The following is a 22,441-nucleotide window of genomic DNA, read 5'->3' on the forward strand; positions in this document are numbered from 1 at the left end:
ACTGTTTGTGTTGTACATGTGCATATGTATGTAATCAGTTTCTTCCTTAGATTTAATTTTCAAATGTTAAAAGGGTGAAAAATAATTCCTTTTCTGTGTATCCATGGCATATTCTAAAATTGAGAATGGAAATGGGGAATGTGTCAAAGAGACAACAACCCGACCAAATAAAAAACAACAGCAGAGGGTCACCAACAGGTCTTCAATGTAGCGAGAAATTCCCGCACCCGGAGGCGTCCTTCAGCTGGCCCCTAAACAAATATATACTAGTCCAGTGATAATGAATTTCTGCATTGAAATAAAATATTGCATTAAAATAAAATATTGCAAAAAGGGATAAACATGCATGTCACATATCCCCCCAAAATTTGGATCAAACTAGAATTTCAATGCTTTTGAGTGATACCTTTTTATGCCCCACCTACGATAGTAGAGGGGCATTATGTTTTCTGGTCTGTGCGTCCGTCCGTCCGTCTGTCCGTTCGTCCGTCCGTCTGTCCCGCTTCAGGTAAAAGTTTTTGGTCAAGGTAGTTTTTGATGAAGTTTAAGTCCAATCGACTTCAAACTTAGTACACATGTCCCCTATGATATGATCTTTCTAATTTTAATGCCAAATTAGAGTTTTTTACCCAAATTTCACGGTCCACTGAACATGGAAAATGATAGTGCGAGTGGGGCATTCGTGTACTGAGGACACATTCTTGTTAGACACTGTTTTCATAAATCTTCCTAATGATTAAATAAAAAATGGTTGTCTTTCGCCTAATTTTTTCGTAAAATCTAATCACAAAGTTCGTGCGACAAAAAGTTGGAAAAACATTACAAAAATTGCCGGACCAATGTATGGTATGGACATACAAATACGGGCTGTCATACAGAAAAAAGCTTATATTAAATACATTATATCATCTTGATGTTCATATAAACCCAATACGAAGGCTATTTTAATACTCAGCTATCCAAAAATGAATTTTATTGCACACTAGCTCTTATATTTGAAAAATCCTCAAGGGCCAAAATGCGAAACTACACATCTAACTGTGGAGTGCTACCTTTACTGGGACTCCGGGATCGGGTGTTTTTAAGCTCGGGATTTCGGGATTGACCCTTTCGGATCCGGGAATTCTTTTTTTCGGATTACGGGACGTCGGGATTTACTTAATTTAAATTCGAGATTTCGAGATTTCGTGTTTTTAAGCCCGGGATTTCTGGATCAGGACCCCTCCTATCCCCACTCAGTTATTCTCTTTAAAAACAGAATTATTATATCATTATTATTATGCAAATATTCTACTTTTGGGATCTGGCCACGTCTACAGTTCCGCTTCGAAGGGCGAAATGAATCATATATCAATACAATTTTAAAATCTTGAGGGAACGAGATAACTATCTTGAGGGAACAACGTAGTATCTTGAGGGAACAACATAGCATCTTGAGGGAACAACATAACATCTTGAGTGAACGACATAGTATCTTGAGGGAACGAGATAACTATCTTGAGGGAACAACATAACATCTTGAGGGAACGACATAGTATCTTGAGGGAACGAGATAACTATCTTGAGGGAACGACATAGTATCTTGAGGGAACGACATAGTATCTTGAGGGAACGACATAGTATCTTGAGGGAACGAGATAACTATCTTGAGGGAACAACATAACATCTTGAGGGAACGACATAGTATCTTGAGGGAACGAGATAACTATCTTGAGGGAACGACATTGTATCTTGAGGGAACGACATAGTATCTTGAGGGAACGAGATAACTATCTTGTGGGAACGACATAGCATCTTGAGGGAACGACATAGTATCTTGAGGGAACAACATAATTTTTTTTTCTTTCATGGCCGCATTCTGCCACCGTAATGATACGGTGGCAGAATGCGGCCATGAAAGAAAAAAAAATTATGTTGTTCCCTCAAGATACTATGTCGTTCCCTCAATATGCTATGTCGTTCCCACAAGATAGTTATCTCGTTCCATCAAGACACTATGTCGTTCCCTCAAGATACTATGTCGTTCCCTCAAAATGTTATGTTGTTCCCTAAAGATAGTTATCTCGTTCCCTCAATATTTTAAAATTGTATTGATATATGATTCATTTCGATAACTATCTTGAGGAAACGAAATAACTATCTTGAGGGAACGAGATAACTATCTTGAGGGAACAACATAACATCTTGAGGGAACGACATAGTATCTTGAGGGAACGAGATAACTATCTTGAGGGAACAACATAACATCTTGAGGGAACGACATAGTATCTTGAGGGAACGACATGGTACCTTGACGGAACGAGATAACTATCTTGAGGAAACAACATAACATCTTGAGGGAACGACATAGTATCTTGAGGGAACGAGATAACTATCTTGCGGGAAAAACATAACATCTTGAGGGAACGACATAGTATCTTGAGGGAACGAGATAACTATCTTGAGGGAACAACATAACATCTTGAGAGAACGACATAGTATCTTGAGGGAACGACATAATATCTTGACGGAACGAGATAACTATCTTGAGGGAACAACATAACATCTTGACGGAACGACATAGTATCTTGATGGAACGAGATAACTATCTTGAGGGAACAACATAACATCTTGAGGGAACGACATAGTATCTTGAGGGAACGAGATAACTATCTTGAGGGAACAACATAACATCTTGAGGGAACGACATAGTATCTTGAGGGAACGACATAGTATCTTGAGGGAACGAGATAACTATCTTGAGGGAACGACATAGTATCTTGAGGGAACGAGATAACTATCTTGTGGGAACGACATAGCATCTTGAGGGAACGACATAGTATCTTGAGGGAACGAGATAACTATCTTGAGGGAAGAACATAACATCTTGAGGGAACGACATAGTATCTTGAGGGAACGAGATAACTATCTCGAGGGAACGAGATAATTATTTTGAGGGAACGACATAGTATCTTGAGGGAACGAGATAACTATCTTGTGGGAACGACATAGCATCTTGAGGGAACGACATAGTATCTTGAGGGAACAACATAATTTTTTTTTCTTTCATGGCCGCATTCTGCCACCGTAGTTTTGTACGGTGGCAGAATGCGGCCATGAAAGAAAAAAAAATATGTTGTTCCCTCAAGATACTATGTCGTTCCCTCAAGATGCTATGTCGTTCCCACAAGATAGTTATCTCGTTCCCTCAAGATACTATGTAGTTCCCTCAAGATAGTTATCTCGTTCCCTCAAGATACTATGTCGTTCCCTCAAGATACTATGTCGTTCCCTCAAGATAGTTATCTCGTTCCCTCAAGATAATTATCTCGTTCCCTCAAGATACTATGTCGTTCCCTCAAGATGTTATGTTGTTCCCTCAAGATACTATGTCGTTCCCTCAAGATGATATGTCGTTCCCACAAGATAGTTATCTCGTTCCCTCAAGATACTATGTCGTTCCCTCAAGATGTTATGTTGTTCCCTCAAGATACTATGTCGTTCCCTCAAGATGATATGTCGTTCCCACAAGATAGTTATCTCGTTCCCTCAAGATACTATGTCGTTCCCTCAAGATAGTTATCTCGTTCCCTCAAGATACTATGTCGTTCCCTCAAGATAGTTATCTCGTTCCCTCAACATAGCAATACAATTATATTGATTTATTCTTTATTTCCAACTTCGAAACGGTGGAGTAAAGACGTGGAGTTACTTTCAATTCACTTTTTTTTTTTATCAAATGCGGAACAATGCAGGAAAATTAAATTAAAAATGAGCCACAAAATGTTTTATCATCTCCTATTCCTGGATTTCTAATACATTAACCTAACTGTTTGTGTTGTACATGTGCATATGTATGTAATCAGTATCTTCCTTAGATTTAATTTTTAAATGTTAAAAGGGTGAAAAATAATTCCTTTTCTGTGTATCCATGGCAACATTCTGCATTTATTTACCATAAAATATTGCAAAAAGGGGGTAAACATGCATGTCACATATCCCCCCAAAATTTTGATCAAACTAGAATTTCAATGCCTTTGAGTGATACCTTTTTAGACAATGTTTTCATAAATCTTCCTAATGATCTAATAAAAAATGGATGTCTTTCGCCTAATTTTTTCGTAAAATCTAATCACAAAGTTCGTGCGACAAAAAGTTGGAAAAAAACATTACAAAATTGCCGGACCAATGTATGGTATGGACATACAAATACGGACTGTCATACAGAAAACAGCCTATATTACATACATTATATGATCTTGATGTTCATATAAACCCAATACGAAGGCTATTTCAATACTCAGCTATCCAAAAATGAATTTTATTGCACACTAGCTCTTATATTTGAAAAATCCTCAGGGGCCAAAATGCGAAACTACACATCTAACTGTGGAGTGCTACCTTTACTGGGACTCCGGGATCGGGTGTTTTTAAGCTCGGGATTTCGGGATTGGCCCTTTCGGATCCGGGAATTCTTTTTTTCGGATTACGGGGCGTCGGGATTTACTTTATTTAAATTCGGGATTTCGAGATTTCGTGTTTTTAAGCCCGGGATTTCTGGATCAGGACCCCTCCTATCCCCTCTCAGTTATTCTCTTTAAATACAGAATTATTATATCATTATTATTATGCAAATATTCTACTTTTGGGATCTGGCCACGTCTACAGTTCCGCTTCGAAGGGCGAAATGAATAATATATCAATACAATTTTAAAATCTTGAGGGAACGAGATAATTATCTTGAGGGAACAACATAGTGTCTTGAGGGAACGTCATAACATCTTGAGGGAACAACATAACATCTTGAGGGAACGACATAGTATCTTGAGGGAACGAGATAACTATCTTGATGGAACAACATAACATCTTGAGGGAACGACATAATATCTTGAGGGAACGACATAGCATCTTGAGGGAACGAGATAACTATCTTGAGGGAACAACATAACATCTTGATGGAACGACATAGTATCTTGAGGGAACGAGATAACTATCTTGAGGGAACGACATAGTATCTTGAGGGAACGACATAGTATCTTGAGGGAACGAGATAACTATCTTGTTGGAACGACATAGCATCTTGAGGGAACGACATAGTATCTTGAGGGAACAACATAATTTTTTTTTCTTTCATGGCCGCATTCTGCCACCGTAGTTTTGTAATGTAATAATCAAGTTTAAGTACTTGGTTTAAATTTGTGTTAATTATGTAATTACAGACGAAAAATCCAAGGAATAAAAGCTACCAAGACATTTACATAGAGGTAAAGAAAAACATAGAATTCTTGAAATTTTCTACATAATGAAAAAAAAAAGGAAAAAAATTAAGTTAAATTTACAATGAAAGTGACTTTCAAAAAAGAGAAAAATGTGAGAAGTATATACTTTTTTGAGTGCTTCTCATTAAAGAATATTTCTCATTCACGAAGCTCACTAAGTTTGTCCGGATATCTTTTTGGTTGGATATCCTTTTCACGGTTTGTTTTAGGTTGATGACTTTTAATTGTTAAGCCCCGAATACACCAAAGAAAATCCATTTATTTTCATCTGATGCTGTAAAATAGGTTTTGTTAATGTTATTTCTACCACTGGGTCTTTATCTGTGCCGTTCGATTTGTCAATGAGTGTAACCAACACAGTAACCAGTACAGATATTGCTTGATCAAAATTTGTTATGAAAGTTTGGAACGTGTATCTCACATGTAAAACTCAGGTCCCCTATCGGTACTCGAATATACTTAGTCTGTTTTTGTTAAATAAGCTCTTTCAACGTTTGAATTATGTTTTGGTTTTCAAATAAATGGTATGGCCTCTAGCTTCACACAAGAGACATCAACTGTCAAAATACGCATCTGGTACAGTACAATTGCTACCGTTGATGTTATTGGCATCTTCTTCTCTAATTATACAGTGTAATACAGATAATTGCATTCTTGAGGGGGGATAGGAGGGGTCCTGATCCCGAAATCCCAGGCTTAAAAACAAGAAATCCCGAAATCCCGAGCTTAAAAACAGGAAATCCCGAGGTCCCGAAATTCGAGAAAAAAAAATCCTGGATCCCGAAAGGGTCAATCCCGAAATCCCTAGCTTAAAAACACCCGATCCCGGAGTCCCGATAAAGGTCCTATCCCCCCTCATTCTTTTCATTAATACTGTGTACTTACTTTCAACATTATTTTGTGATATAAAGATGTGAAATTGTTTTAAGAACAGACAGGATAAAAAAAATATGCTTTACAACATAATAGGTTCACAGGTTTTACCTGCACCAGATGCGCGCGCATTTGAAATTCAATGTCTCCTTGATAAATGTCCCTTCAGTGATACTGGAGTCCAAAATATTTGAAAATCCAAAACTTATTAAAAAGACGAAGAACTATAACTAAGAAAAGGATTAAAACAAAAGTATAGCCGAAGCTGGACATGGAATAAAAGCTTTGCTTGAGGGAATTATATATTCCTTGGTTTAAAATAATTTCTAAATTTTATAACAGCAAATTTATAGATAAAATCCGAATTTTCATGCCAGTACCGAAGTACTGACTATTAGGCTGGTGATAGTACACCAGCAGAGGTATCGACCCAATAATAGCAATACCATAAACAATGCTAGTTGTTCTGCACCAGATGCGCATTTCGACAATCATTAAATCGTCAGTTACCCCGAAGCCAAAATATTTAGATATCCAAAGCTTATTGAAATACGAAGTGCTATAAACCAAAAAGGATAAAAAAAAAAGTATAACCAAATCCGGACAAGGAATCAGTAAACGACAAATGATATTATTTCAATTTTGTTATTGTGACAAAAAATTGCATATTCGCTAGCTAAAGATTACGATCCACTCCCGTTCTCTTCTTGAGAACGGGAGTGGATCGTAACCCTTGGCTAGCGAAGATACAAAAAATGTAAAAATACACATGCTAATTGACTATATATCTGCCGATGAAACGATATTCCAGGGCTTTCGTAATTATTCTTGAATTATGGTTTTGGATATTGAACTAAGTATTTATAATTGACAAGATAAAGTCCTCTCTTTTTTAAATGTATTTTGCGGACGCTACTTTTCGTTAAATTTTTCTTCTCATTAATGATATGACTTAAACAACTAGGTAAGCAGCAATTGTTTGTTCTTCTATGGCAACATAATTTACATCTAGTCGTTGATGGATTTCGATTGTGTCATTTATTACATTATTTTTGACATATAGCTCTTCAACGGTTTCGGTACTTATACATCTTCGGATTTCAAATGTTTGGCTTTGAGCGTTCCTGATGAAGGCAAATCCAGAAAAGCGCTTCGGACGCAAGAAATTATTAAACGTGTTGTCACCACTGGGTCGATACCTATGCTGGTGGACTATCAGTCCCCGAGGGTATCATCAGCTCAGTAGTGATATAACAAACTTTACTAAAATTGTCCGTTTATAAAATTGATATTATTAAGAAACTAAGGTTTCAACTCCCTCAAGCAAAGTTGGCTTTAGATGGATTTGGCTATTTATTTTAGGTTTTTTGACATATAGCTCTTCAACGGTTTCGGTATTTATACATCTTTGGATTTCAAATGTTTGGCTTTGAGCGTTCCTGATGAAGGTAAATCCAATATAGCGCTTCGGAGGCAAGAAATTATCAAACGTGTTGTTTTCAATTTTTTATTTAAGTTGTGGAAACTGTTGAGGTTCTTTTTCCTTCTTAATGCTATATATCGATGCTCGTCTTTCTACGACTTAAAATTTTGCATTCCTTATCTCAATTTTAAACATCGGATTCGTCTGCCTTGAATAATATAGTTCTCAACAGTAAATATAGGTAAGTGTCATTATGTTTTCATATTCGTTTTAAACAGGTTAACTAAGGGTAGACAGTATTGTACTATCTCTATGATAAAAATTTAAACCAAACAAATTGACTTACCTGTATTATTAGTATGGTCTTTCATTTTGTGTACACTTAATATATTACGTGATTCAAGGTTTATGTTTATCTGACAAGGAGAACATTTTAAACCTGAACAGCAAGAAGATGAAGACATTGCCGAAGTCCCCCGACGGTGGGTGGGGATGGGTCGTGGTATCCAGTTCACTCATGTGCAATATTCTAGTGGACGGGATAGGATTAGCTTATGGTGTATTACTACCAAAATTTGCAGATTACTTCCAGGCCTCCAAGAGTAAAGTGTCTCTAGTTGGATCGGTAATGATTGGCACGTACATGTGTACGGGTAGGTATATATACTAATCATAAGAAGACTACTTTGACGGAAATATTAGTTATGATTTCCATGATTTCTCATGGAAATCCTCCCTTAGACATTTGGGGAAATTTATCTAAAAAAAAAAGCAAATAGAACGATACCGAAACATCTATGTTTCAATCTTTGTTTGGGTGGCAAATAGCAGAGGTGTTTTAAAGTAGCTACCACCAGCTATTTATGCAAGATGTAACTCATCAATATCTGTCTGGAAAAATATTGCAGTGGTTTTGGTTTGTAGAGTACTGCGTACACCTCGTCTAAGGTTCGAGTTTCTTAGCTAATTGATAGAAATCTACCAATACTTAAGCATATGCTACGATAGTATGACCTGCAGGAGGCAAGTTGGTGTGTGAACAACCCAGTTAAGAAGAACACATGGACCTCAACTATCATGAAGACAATATACAATCACTGGAATAGGTCAATAGTTCAGTTACAGTCATAATATTAAGGACTCAATCTTAACAATCATAATGAAAAATAACAAACAAACAAAAATAGTAGTCGTGTACGCAAACACAAATAAAAGCAGAATTCGATGGCAAGTAAAACATATCTGTTGTGAAGCAAATATGTTTTGTAATGTTTTGATGCTTTTGTTTTAATTCATTTAAATGTTACATCTAAAGATGAAAGAAATAAAGAGCGAAAAAACAAAATAGCATACAATAACTATAACACAAAAGTATAGATAAACAAAACAAGAGTTACAACACAAAAACCCTGGACAAAGACATCATCATGGAAAATTTATGAATTAAAATTTGTGAAAAAATCCCCTTTTTCATCGTGAAGTTTGCAGTTTTTAAAGGTATTGAAGAAGATGAAACCCATGAATATTCTTCAACTTTGTACTTGTTTGGCTGTATAACTATTTTGAACTGAGCGTGAGTCTTTTAAAGACGAAACGCACGTCTGGCGTATTTAATTATATTCCTGGTACCTTTGATAACTATTAATATGACAGATCTATAGTAACAAGTATCCAGATGAAGGTTATAGAGAATTAGTACTTTTCGCGTTGTCATTTTAGGCCCATTTGCAAGTGGATTAGTGAACAAGTTTGGATGCCGCATGGTTTCTATAGCAGGAAGTCTTATAGCTGCAGCTGGTGTTATCATAGGATCCTTTAGTCCAAACCTAGATATATTGATAGTAACATATGGTGTTATTGGAGGTAAATTGTACGGCTAATGATATTAATTAAGTACTATAAGTTACAAAGTAGGTAAGTGACCTAATACGATATATATGGGGTCTTTAAATTCGATATGAGATGAGAGCGAAGCCAACATTTGGAGTTTCATAATTTGGTGGTGTTATTTTGTAAAAATTGCTACTTTAAAAAATATGATACGTGAAAATTATACAGTAAATGCATCCAAATAAAAACTAGTTAAATCATTCAGTGTATATAAGTATATAGCAGACTTTCAAAGTAAAAAAGCAAAAAAAAAAAAAAACCAAACATACATACAACATGTTCAATGTACATGTACCATTAGAACATCTAAAACAGTTACCGATTGCATGAAGTAAATAATAGATATTATATACAAATCAACATCATACGTACAATGTATTAGTTGCAATCTTTCAAGACTGAATATTGGGACTGTCTCAAGTATCGTTTATAATTTGTTTAGCACTTTACACATTTCATATGGGTCAGTCATAAAACTGACTTGACTTTTTAGTCTGCTTGTTTTGGGTAACAAAATGGTAAGGGGGAGTTGCAAATAAGTATCCATCATACATTTGTGTAATAAGATATAACTTTGCTTTTTTTCTTAGGAAAATATTTTGAAATAACTCATACATTTTTTTCTTCAGGTTTAGGTTTTGGAATGATGTATCTACCTTCAATTGTAAGTGTGGGTTTATACTTTGACAAAAAGAGACCTATAGCAACGGGCATTGCCGTTTGTGGTTCCGGGATAGGAACTTTTATATTTTCACCTTTCTTGGAATTTCTATCAGAAATTTATGATTGGAGAAACATATTGATGATAATGGCGGGTATAATTTTAAATGGCGCTGTTTGTGGAATGCTTATAAGACCACTTAAACTGAAACAAAAAGAAGTCGAATGTGACTCGGATCATATTTACGATGAAGTAGTTGAGGTAGTTGAAGAAAATGAAAGAGGAAAGTTGGGAGAGGAATCTAGACCTTTTCTTCAAGTCGCGCAACCTCAAAGCAAAAAGGAGCAGAAAACACCGAAAAACGGACGAATTACGAAATCTTTGGATGACATGACGCAATATGATAATAATTCAATTATAGCAGGTGATGAAATTGGTGAGGGGAGTGTGACATATAATAAACCATTCAGATCCTTGCCAAATATAATGCACAGCAATACGTCAATCCTTTCTACTTTTCTTCAACAAAAAACGTATTCAAGTAAATGTTATGTTCTTACGTCTTGTATAACAGAAGTGTTCACTGAAGTTTTTGACTTTTCACTTTTAGGCAACGCTTCATTTGTGTTGATATGTATAGGTAATATATTCGGCGCTGCGGCATATTATATCCCGTTTATGTACCTAGTGGATAGAGCTCTAATGTTAGGAATACCAAGTACAGAAGCTGCAATATTACTTTCTGTGATAGGTAAGTAGTTTAGTTGTTCGGAAATAAGACTTTTGGTGTTCAATGCTCTTCAACTTCGTACTTTATTTTTGCCTTTTAAACATTTTTTGATTCGAGCGTCACTGATGAGTCTTTTGTAGACGAAACGCGCGTCTGGCGTAAATATAAAATTTTAATCCTGGCATCTATCTATGATGAGTTTATTTGTAAAGATCTTAAATAAAAATATTTTAAAAAAATGTATAAACTAAAAACAAAGAAAAATTGAAAATACAAAAATATATGAAGAAACAAAAGGTTATAAAAACATTAAACGTTTTTTTATATGCTTCGATAAAAGAAAATTCCATATCAATTTATTTGGAAACATTTTCTAGTCATGAGCCGGGAAGTAAACATCAGTACGTTAATGGTTTTCTGTAACGAACGTAGAATAAGTTTAGGACCATGATTTTATAAAAGAGAGGCGAAACATATCAAACGGACAATAAAACTCATAAGTCGAAAATAAACCGACAATGCCATGGCAATAGAACAAAAGACTAAAATACAAAAATACAGTACACTAAACCAGCAAAGACAAATTAAAGACTGATAATTCATTGATATACACGAATAGCATTTTCTATACAAAATGAAGGCGAATGAAGGTTTTTTATAAACCATATCGATATAGTCTTAAGGTGGTATGGGTGTCTTTCTCCATCTTAGATTGTAAAAAACAGAGAATCAAAGGTCCAGATTTTCAATCAAGTTAGCAAAATTTGATGCAGGAATGCAGATGTTTAATGTACATTTTCATTTAAAAGTACCAATTTATAAGAATATAACTTCTAAATATTGATATATTTGCAAATGTTAATTATTTTTGGTTGTTTTTATTTTATTTTTAAATTGGCATTTTAAGGGGAGGTAACTCTAATAAAGTGCATTTTTTGGAGAATTCTGTATGGAATTTTCCTATTTTGTATTTTAGCCGGAAAAGACGTACGGTGACCCTATCTTTTCTTTTGATATTCTCAAAGCAGTGTCTGAAAGCTATCTATTCCTGAAGTATTTCACAATTCTATCATTTTGTTTAGTTTCTAATCACAAAATGGTGTTTTTTCCTGTATAATCCATACAAAATGTGTCATTTTGTCCCGTCCTGTAGCTTGAGAAAATGCGCGGTGACCTATCATTTTTATTATATTTTTCAACATGTATCAATAGATACAACGTTTTGGCAAAGTATGAACAAATTCTATCATTTTTATTTTAGACTCCCATACCACCTTAAATATGAAATTAAATTAAAAAAAATGTATTTCTTCGATGTATAAAGATAACAACACGAGATTGATAACAGCATTTGTCTCAGCATCTAGTAATATTTCCTAATATCAAATGTGTTTTATAAATTACATAAATTATACGTTCAATTTATGTTATAATTATGTATATTCCATAAATTGGTTTTTTTTTTAATTATTTAGGTGTCATGAACATAATTGGTCGAATACTGTCCGGAGTTTTAGCTAACATGAAGAAGGTCAATGCTCTGGTGTTAAATAATATTGCTCTTTTTATAGCGGCCGTAGCACTATTTTTGCAGCCTCTTTGTACAAAATATTCTCTCCTGGTGGTATTCGGAGTAGTATTTGGGTTATGTGTAGGTATGTTGAATAATTTTATGTTACTATATTTAAACATTTTTTTTCAACGCATGAAAGTTATTGATTTCAACTGGAAATTCGTTACAACTACATGTTTGATAAGGCACACTGCTTTGGCCAAACGCACTTTTCGTCTACATAACACTCGTCAGTAGCGCACGAATAGATAAAATGGAAGGCCAAATCAAGCACGAAGTTAAAGAGCATTGCAAGTCGAAATTCCGACAATTTGTGCATAATACGACTTAGGCCACCAATGTCTTGGTGAAGGAAAAGCTTTATAATGGCTGAAATAATTCAAAATGTTAAAAAGAGAAGATTTGCAAAAATTCTAGTTTTAAAAACATGAGCTCAGATGAATATATATGAAGTAAAGGTTTATAAATATAAAAAAAACAACTGGTCATTTAAAGTGTATTCAGTGTACAATTAAACGCTCGAATATAAAAGGTTGTATGACCAACCAAAGGCGAAATTGAAGAGCTTATGATGATCACTTCCTTCATCATTCCTTCTACATACATGCGCAGTTTATTAAAGCGATATATTCACAGGCACTTGTTTCTGTCAATATGGGGTTTCTATCCATACCAGTACAAAAAAAACAAGGCCTGTTTCAAAACACATATCATTGTATTACTAATTAATAATGTTCTGTTTCAAAACTAAGGTATCTTTTGACAAGGCCTGAATCATCAAATACGTATCCTGTTTCAAAACACATATCATTGTATTACTAAATAAAAATGTTCTGTTTCAAAAACATGAGGTATCTTTTGAAAAGGACTGTATCATCAAATATGTGTCCTGTTTCAAAAAACATAGTGTAATACTAAATAATAATGTTCTGTTTCAAAAACTAAGGTATCTTTTGACAAGAACTGAATCATCAAAGATCTATCCTGTTTCAAAAAAATATATATGAACGATGTAGTATTTCACTAGAGAACATAGTTTTGCATTTTCAGAATTAAATGCAAAGATGCAATGTGAGCGATAGTACCATCTTGTTGCTTCTAGTGTATGGCTGATTTACGATGGCTTTTGACACTACTATAGGCTTGTTCCTTATCTAACAATATTAATGATACCACGTTTACCACATCGGGAGCTGTTTGGACAATTAATCGCTCTCCAGTGATGCTTAAGGTGAAAATAATGTTCCAATAATCTATGTGTTGCAATCATTATATTTATAAAGTATGTATCGTCACAGTAGTAAATTATATCATACATGAATTTGATATATCACTACTAGATATACTAGTATACCGACGCCTTATCATGGAATGAACCGTTTAACTATAATTCAATGCAGTGTTTTATGATATTTTCAGCTACATATGTATCACTTGCACCTATAATACTGTGTGATTTACTGGGGGTTGAACGATTAGCTAACTCATTCGGATTACTAGGTGTGGCTCGAGGAATAGCATCAGTTATTGGACCTCTATTAGCAGGTAGGACCAAAAAAAATCGTGGGTACCAATTTTCGTGATTTGAGGAAAAATTGCAGTTTCGTGGATATTTAATTTCGTTGTTTTGGCAAAGACTGTATACATTCCTATAGAAAATTCGTAATAAGTTATACTCACGGGAATCCACGAACATTGGTATCCAACGAAAAATAATGAATTCACAGTATCTTGAAATATATTAAAGATGTTATAATGTTATTTTGATTTATATACATATATATAAATAAAGATGTGGTATGATTGTCAATGAGACAACTCTTCACAGGAGACCAAAATGACACAGAAATTTACAGCTATATGTCACCGTACAGCTTCAACAATGAGCAAAGCTCTTGTCATTTTCAAAAGTACTTAAACAGAAAAAGAAATGAAATTGCATCTGATCAGCAACCGAAAAAAACTGAGAAAAAAGTTCATATGCAAAACGAATTCTTTCATCTGAATCCTGAAAAGGGGCAATCTCCCACGCAGAGCTATCGGTCCTTGCTCTCTCTCTCTCAATCTCTGCTATATGTACAATCTCCCATGCAGAGTTATCTGAGAGATCAAGGACCGATGACTCTGGATGGGAGATTGAAAAAAAGGGTTAACAAATCTTATCTTCCATGTGATAAATGGAAGATTATCATATGTTTCAGAATCTAATGCATTCTGAAAAAAAATTCAAAAGTGTACACCAAAACGTCGTAATAGACAACTTTCGAGTTCGATGCATTTCCGTCAAATACTCTGGTTTTAGTGAACATCATTCGTGCGTTTAGAGGCATCGTCACTTCCATTCCAATGTTTAGCGAGTGGTTGGAAAATTATAATGCTATATTGCACGATTTATTCGACAAACTAAATTCTCATAATTGACAATCAGCACTGCTGTCATTAGGGAATTGTGCTTAAGTACCTACGAAACAAAAATTACTTCTAGTTTACCCTGCATAATGACGATCACTTAGACGCTTGATGAACGTTGATAGTGCAGGGATACAGGCGACCCCCTCTATCTGGTAAATGACGTCACAAAGGCGCGCCTAATTGACGAGTTTTTTCCGGTGACGGATGAACTCGAAAGTGGTCTATTGGTTAAAAACGTCTATAACAATGGAATTTCAACCAATGACAAAAAGTCATTTTCATTTTGGTTTACGTACAATAAAACTACCCATAGTCCTTTAGATTGTGTTCATACATGTAGCATAGTCAAAACAATTATCGAAAGCAAATGGAAGAATGCATGAACCAATTGTTAATGCTACATGTAATACCGCAGTCCCACTAGGCCACGATCACACTACGATCTGTGAAAAAAAATGAAAATTTTGAGAAATCGTAGTAAGATCGTGTAGATCGCAGTAAGGTCGTATCACGGTCGTGGTGAGGTCTTCAAGATCGTGATGAGCGTGGCCAACTTTGAACATCGTGGTGCGGTCGTGGCGAAATCAGGTCGTAGTAGGAGCGTAGTGAGAGCGCAGTAAGGTCGTAATAAGATCGCAAAGGTCACTGTACCGTCGTAGCGAGAGCGTAGCGAAAGCGTGATTCTTTTCCAAAAGACTGCGCTACGATCTCACAGCGACGTTATTACGACCTCACTACGACCATCACGCTCTCACCGCGACCCAACTACGCTTCCACTACGACTATACCACGTTAACACCACGCTGTTGAAGACTATAATACGATTCTAGCACGCCCTTGCCGTCCTCATCACGCCCTTCTTACGTCCTGACTACGTTCATACTACGACCATCATTCTAATCGTCATTTTCACATAAAATATATAAAATCTCTCCAGGTTTTGTTTGTCTGTATTTAATTAGACTTCTTGTCCATTTTCTCTAACGGCACAACCATGCTTCTCGTTTTTATATAGATTAGACCGTTGGTTTTCCCGTTTGAATGGTTTTACACTAGTATTTTTGGGGCCCTTTATAGCTTGTGTTCGGTGTGAGCCAAGGCTCCGTGTTGAAGGCCATACCATAGCCTAAAATGGTTCACTTTTATAAATTGTTCACTAAAATATCGTCATTTGAGCTTTAGGGACCAGCGATCATAGATTGTAATTTAGGTTGGATTGGTCGGTCCGACATCTCTGCTTGATCAGGATTCGTTACTATCAGAGCTCCCTCTGCCTCTCATGACATTATGACCGGACAATTTGGACAGTGCAATGAAATTAGTTTTTTAGACAATATTTAATTGTTTTAATGTATATTTAGGTTTTGCAATTATTTTATTATTCTAGACTTTGTCGTAAATTTAGGCATAAGTGTTTTACACGGATTATGTGTCATAATCTTGGACAAAGGTCTTAAATGCATTTTCTCTATTTATTTCATTATTTATTCTCTGTGACAGTTTGGACTACAATTTACAAATACGTGTCGGACACTAATTACGCTTTTAATCTATTGTCATTTCTTATTTGTCATCTGTTAATTTTCTTAATCCTTTAATTGATTGTGCTTATATATATATTGTTATTGTTTGTATGTTACATTACATTTAGTTTGGAGTTTGTTGTTCGGTCTTGCCGGACTGCTGAAATAAAAGTTTAAGGAGCGAATCTTCCTTCTTGATTTACATTTAGTCGAATAGCCATTTTACCCGGCTATATCTGGTGTTAGGACGTACGGGCAACGCATCTTTCGGATACCTTGTTCTACCTGTGAAGCTGATCCCCCAGCAAACAGAAAAAAATTGATATTCGGAGAACCAGAAATTTTGACCGCGACTGGAGATACCAGATGCCTGATCATGGAACTACCTGTCAGACAAGAAACTTTCAACATATGGACAACTGCCTATGTAAGTTTTGTGGAAAAACTATTAACAACCAATTTCATTTTGAACAATGTATAATAGCAAAAACGTCATTTTGCTATAAGTGCAGAAATTTTGGACATTACGCCAGAATGTGTGATTTTCACAGACAACCGGACGTGAAAGTAGTCAAAGTTAAATCGAAATCGAAATTACGTCGTGACGCAGAAAGAATGAGACTATTCAAAGAACAGAAAGCTATGTCGATATTTCCTTATGCGGAACTGAATACAATAGAACTGATGGATTTCTTTCCAACCTTAAATTATGATAAAGAATTCATTGACAACGTAAGACTCAGGCACGACCGAGTGCATTCAGAGAGAGTTAAATTTGAAATTAAAAGTGTGCATTATGAGAAAAAGTTCAAAGATATAAATCAAAAGCATTCCAGTGTCGTTAGCAATTTAGAAAAACTTAAAAAACAAAACGCAGATGACCAAAAAGAAATGGAAAAATTACAGGAACGCAATACGGATCTTAAAGAAGCTTATTCTCGGATATACGATCAAAGATGTAAAGCCATCGACCAGCAATATCAATTACAGCGCGACAAAGAACGTATGTTGAATCGCATTACAACACTAGAAGACGAACTGGACAATATTCGGAAAAATACAAGAGAAGATAATTCAAATCAAAACTATCGTTACAGAGGACGCTACAATCACAGAAGAAACTTTAGGAACAATTTCAGTTGAATATGATATTAAGACCCGGGACGTGTCTTCAGAGGCCGCGGGAATATATGACCGGACAATTTGGACAGTGCAATGAAATTAGTTTTTTAGACAATATTTAATTGTTTTAATCTATATTTAGGTTTTGCATTTATTTTATTATTCTAGACTTTGTCGTAAATTTAGGCATAAGTGTTTTACACGGATTATGTGTCATAATCTTGGACAAAGGTCTTAAATGCATTTACTCTATTTATTTCATTATTTATTCTCTGTGACAGTTTGGACTACAATTTACAAATACGTGTCGGACACTAATTACGCTTTTAATCTATTGTCATTTCTTATTTGTCATCTGTTAATTTTCTTAATCCTTTAATTGATTGTGCTTATATATTGTTATTGTTTGTATGTTACATTACATTTAGTTTGGAGTTTGTTGTTCGGTCTTGCCGGACTGCTGAAATAAAAGTTTAGGGAGCGAATCTTCCTTCTTGATTTACATTTAGTCGAATAGCCATTTTACCCGGCTATAACATCAACCCCTACCACCACGCCCACGTATTTTAGTAGATTTTCGTGGCATGACTGTATTGTTTCCGCTAAGGGAGCTACCATTTGATTTTTATAGGGGGGCTAGGATAAAATTTGAAAAAAATAGGCAGGACAGGAGTTTTGAGTAAAAAAAAAAGGCAGGATGAGACACTTGGAAAAAAAAAAGTCAGGATGACAATTTATGTAAAAAAAGTCAGGATAAACTAAAAAAAAAAAAAAAAAGCAGGACCGAATAGAGTGAAAAATAAAAATGCAGGACAGAGATTACAACTAAAAAAAATGCAGGACAAAAATTTTCATCCTAGCCCCCCCCCCCATAAAAATCAAATGGTAGCTCCCTAAATCTATGTATTAATCAGAAATAGAAGGAATTGATCTGTATTTATATGGAACATGTTTTTGCTGAGAACTTAGTAAGATCGCGGTATGAACATAGTATAATCGTGGTTAGAACGTGCTACAATCGCAGTAGACGCGTGGTAAGATTGTGTTGCAATCGGATAACTCGTGGTATGGTCGTAGTGAGAACGTGATGAGCGTAGAGAGATCTTGATAAGCGTAGTGAGGTCGCAGAATAAACGCGGTGAGAACGAGGTATAATCGTAGCGGGATCGTCGTAGAAGCGTAATGAGGACGTAACAGCATCGTGAAAGCAACCAATCCAATTGGACACACAATACATCACACTGGACAAAACACAAAATAAAAAAGATATCAAACCCTACGCACCTACAAATTTGATAAAAATATTATTGAATTGTTATAATTTTTTAATGACGCTACATTGATATTAACAGACTTGGGAGAAAACACGCAATGATACAATAACTCATTCTTATTTGGAAATTTTTCAGGAATGATTCTGCAAGCCACAGGAAATTATGACGCATCTTTTTATCTTGGAGGAGGAATGTTTTTGATGGCATCTATTCTGCATTTTATGATAATGTTACCTTGTACAAAAAGATTAACTGACTTGCACGCGAAAAAAGAAACAGCTTCAACATAACATGTACAAATTCTGACAATTAAAATATTGTCGAAATACATCATTTAAAATCGCATAAAACTATTAATGCATGCTGACAGAATAAGTTATTTTACAAAGTACTCATTCAAGGAATGACTGTAATATTTTTTTCTGTCTATGAAGAAATAACATCAGAAAGTGGTTGCACACTGAATAACCCGCGTGGCACTTTATAACAAAGGCAAGAGACTCCTAACTTGGGACAGGCAAAATAATGCGGCGTTGTAAAATATGTTTTGTGAGATCTCAAACCTCCTTCTATGACTAAGGTACAGCGTTTTGCTTCCAATGTTTTCTGATTAATTTCATGCCCCCATAAGTAAAATGTCCTTGGGAGAGGCATTGATGATAATAGGAATACACATGTGCACGTATAAATAAGTGGAACAAGGCATACAGTTCTTACATTTTAAAACAAAACTAAGGTAAGAAAAACTTATTATCAAATTGAAAGTAGCTAGCAGGTTAAAATCAACAGCGAAAAGTGAACTGAAACATACAATGTACATGTATACATGTAAAGTTATGCAAAACCATTCAAACATTCAAATTATAGAAATTTGTAAGGTTTAAATTACCGACTTTTGAGAAGATTTATGAGTTTTACTGTCCCTTTGGTATCTTTCGTCCCTCTTTTTTCAACAATAGACTCTCTCCATCATTGGAGGAATGTTTCAATTTACTAGATTATCTACATTGTCAAGCCTGCGTGTATTAAATGTTAGATATATTAGTGAAATAATGGGGAACTTCACTTGTATGACAAGCAATCAGGCGGAAACCCAGTTGAAATAGAACAAAAGAATCGAAGCTCTTAGTTAGAGAAGGCGATATATGCTTAATGTAATGTTTACTATAGTAACAAAAATTTTAAAAGTTAGTAGAAACAAATAAAACGACAATTTTCTTTTCAATTACGAAGTGTTTCATTTAAAAACACCATTTGCATAAGTTTTCAATTTATGATTAGAGGCTTGAAAACGTATAAATAAAAAGTAATTGTCACAACATATCGCTTCAGATTCCATTATTTTATATATGTATATGCTAAATGACTTGGGCTGAGTCTGATAGAACTCGACCTTATTCAAGTACATGTATACATGTATCTTTGATTAATTTTGGAACGTTCAAATATGAAATAAAAGATAGAAGTTAGGTCTGTTTGAAGTTGGGTCTGTATGAAGTTTGGTCTGTTTGAAGTTAGGTCTGTTTGAAGTTTAGTCTGTTTAAAGTTTGGTCTGTTTGAAGTTAGGTGTGTTTGAAGTTAGGTCTGTTTGAAGTTAGGTCTGTTTGAAGTTTTGTTTTTTTATGTTAACTCAATGTTAAAACAGTGCAGACTATACATTGAGATTTTTTCAACCGGATATAAGTTAACCGACATGTGCATTGATATTAATTTGCATGAGGTCAATTTCTATCTAACGCAGCTCATGGTGTAACATTGAAATTTTCAGAGAAAAGTGCATGTGTGGTACAATAGATCTTGCTTGGTAATTTTTCGTTATTCTTATACCATGAAACTATTTTAAAACCCGATAAAGTATCCACAAAGCATCATTACGTTCATTTATTAGTTTTGTTAAAAGACAAACGTATCTTCTAGCTATCAAGTATAATTTGATGAACGTTTAGGCCTTTAGTCGACTTAAAACTACTGTTTTTTTTGGTTGTCTAGGGGAACTTTCGAAATTACAAAACCACTAAAAGAAAAAAATCTGATGAAATATTTCGTGAAAGGGCAGACTTAAAGTTTTCAGAGGATGGAGACCAATAACCGTATATTACACGCAAAAACTATTTTGAATTTTAATATAAAGATAAATAAGTCAACTGAAACACGCCTGAACATAAAAAAAAATGTACTTAACGTTCCCTTTTCGAGGAAAATAATGCCAATTTTAGGAGTTTTCCCTACAACAGCAGTCGCCAAGGGCAGAGATGCAAATTAATGCTCTAAAAATATCAACCTCTTTTTGTTTTTTTTGTGCGGAAATTAGGGTCTTCAACAATGAGCAAAGCTCACATAGCATAGTCGGCTATATAAAAGGGTCCATGGTCACAGATGTAAAACAATTCAAACAAGAAAACGTATGGCCTAATAAATGTAAAAAAAATTGAACGAAAACAAATATATTCCAATTGATTATTATAGTGTGTCTTTCTATGTCGTGATGTTACACTATTGTTTCAGATAAGGGTGAGGGTTTGGTACCATTACAACCCGCCGCAATTGTTTGCACCTGTCCCAAGTCAGGAATCTGATGTTCACTAGTTGTCGTTTGTTGATGTGGTTCATACGCATTTCTAGGTTCTATTTTTTTATATAGACTAGTAGATTAGACCGTTGTGTTTCCCATTTAAATTGTTTTCGTACATTAGTAATTTTGTGGCTCTTTTAAGCTTGATGTTCGGTGTGAGCCAAGGCTCCGTGTTGAAGACCGTACATTGATCATCAATGATTTACTTTTATAAATTGTAACTTGGATAGAGAGCTGTCTCATTGGCACTCATACCACATCTTCCTATATCTATGTAACACAGCAGAGGCTCTAAAGAGCCTGTGTCGCTCACCTGAATTGACTAATGCTTTGGAAATCATGTAAAATAAGGTTAAATCATAATTTATAGTATAAGATATCATTAGATACTATAATGATATCTAAGATAATAGCAAAAAACTGCAAAATTTCCATAAAATTACTAACTCAGGGGCAGCAACCCAACAACTGGTTGTCGGATTTGTCTGAAAATTTCAAGGCAGATATATCTACAAGTGATAAACATTTTGCCACCAGTCAGATTTGCTCTAAATGCTTCAGTTTCAGAGATATATTAAACCAAAAACTGCATTTTACCCTATGTACTATTTTTAGCCATGTCTGCCATCTTGGTTCGCGGGCAGGGTCATCGGACACATTTTTTAAACTAGATACTCTTATGACGATTGTGGAGAAGTTTGGTTACATTTTGTCTTAATAGTTCCAGAGAAGATTTTTGTAAAAGGTACAAAAATTTAAGAAAAATTGGTAAAATTGACTATAAAGGGCAATAACTCCTGAAGGGATCAACTGACCATTTTGGTCATTTGACTTATTTGTAGATCTTACTTTGCTGTACAGTTTAGGGGAAATTCAGTAAATAAATATACGTCATCAGGGACCGCCCATTTAGGGGAGCTTTCTGTATAACACTGAAGTCATATGCTCTTCTGATTGGTTGATAATGTTTGTAATAAATATTTTTTGACAGATGGGTCAAAACTAGAGTTGAAAAAAATAAAAAAATAAATGCTGAATGTACTAAATTTTTTTCCTACAGGGTTGAAAAGTAATGGGGGTCAGTATAGGAATTCAGTGCGAATCTACATTGTTTGTAAACAAGGCCATGT

The 22,441-nt window shown here is 34.9% G+C and overlaps 1 protein-coding gene across 1 annotated transcript; it reads left to right on the top strand.

The window, feature by feature from the left end:
• The first annotated feature begins 7,895 nt into the window (after positions 1-7,895).
• LOC139524122 (monocarboxylate transporter 12-like) lies at positions 7,896-19,188 on the top strand. Its single transcript, XM_071318705.1, has 6 exons — positions 7,896-8,207; positions 9,274-9,417; positions 10,074-10,856; positions 12,311-12,490; positions 13,828-13,953; positions 18,875-19,188. The coding sequence occupies exons 1-6, from the start codon at positions 8,009-8,011 to the stop codon at positions 19,027-19,029; spliced, it is 1,587 nt and encodes a 528-aa protein (XP_071174806.1). The 5' UTR covers positions 7,896-8,008; the 3' UTR covers positions 19,030-19,188.
• Positions 19,189-22,441: the final 3,253 nt, after the last annotated feature.

The sequence above is a fragment of the Mytilus edulis genome, chromosome 5 (genome assembly GCF_963676685.1).
Source record: "Mytilus edulis chromosome 5, xbMytEdul2.2, whole genome shotgun sequence".
In the NCBI taxonomy this organism is placed as follows: Eukaryota; Metazoa; Mollusca; class Bivalvia; order Mytilida; family Mytilidae; genus Mytilus; species Mytilus edulis.

Excerpts from the sequence above, each read along its gene's own strand:
- LOC139524122 (XM_071318705.1), top strand. The coding sequence starts at position 8,009 with ATGAAGACATTGCCGAAGTCCCCCGACGGTGGGTGGGGATGGGTCGTG. Across the intron at positions 10,857-12,310 it reads AATATTACTTTCTGTGATAG|GTGTCATGAACATAATTGGT; the intron begins GTAAGTAGTTTA and ends TTAATTATTTAG. Across the intron at positions 13,954-18,874 it reads TATTGGACCTCTATTAGCAG|GAATGATTCTGCAAGCCACA; the intron begins GTAGGACCAAAA and ends GAAATTTTTCAG.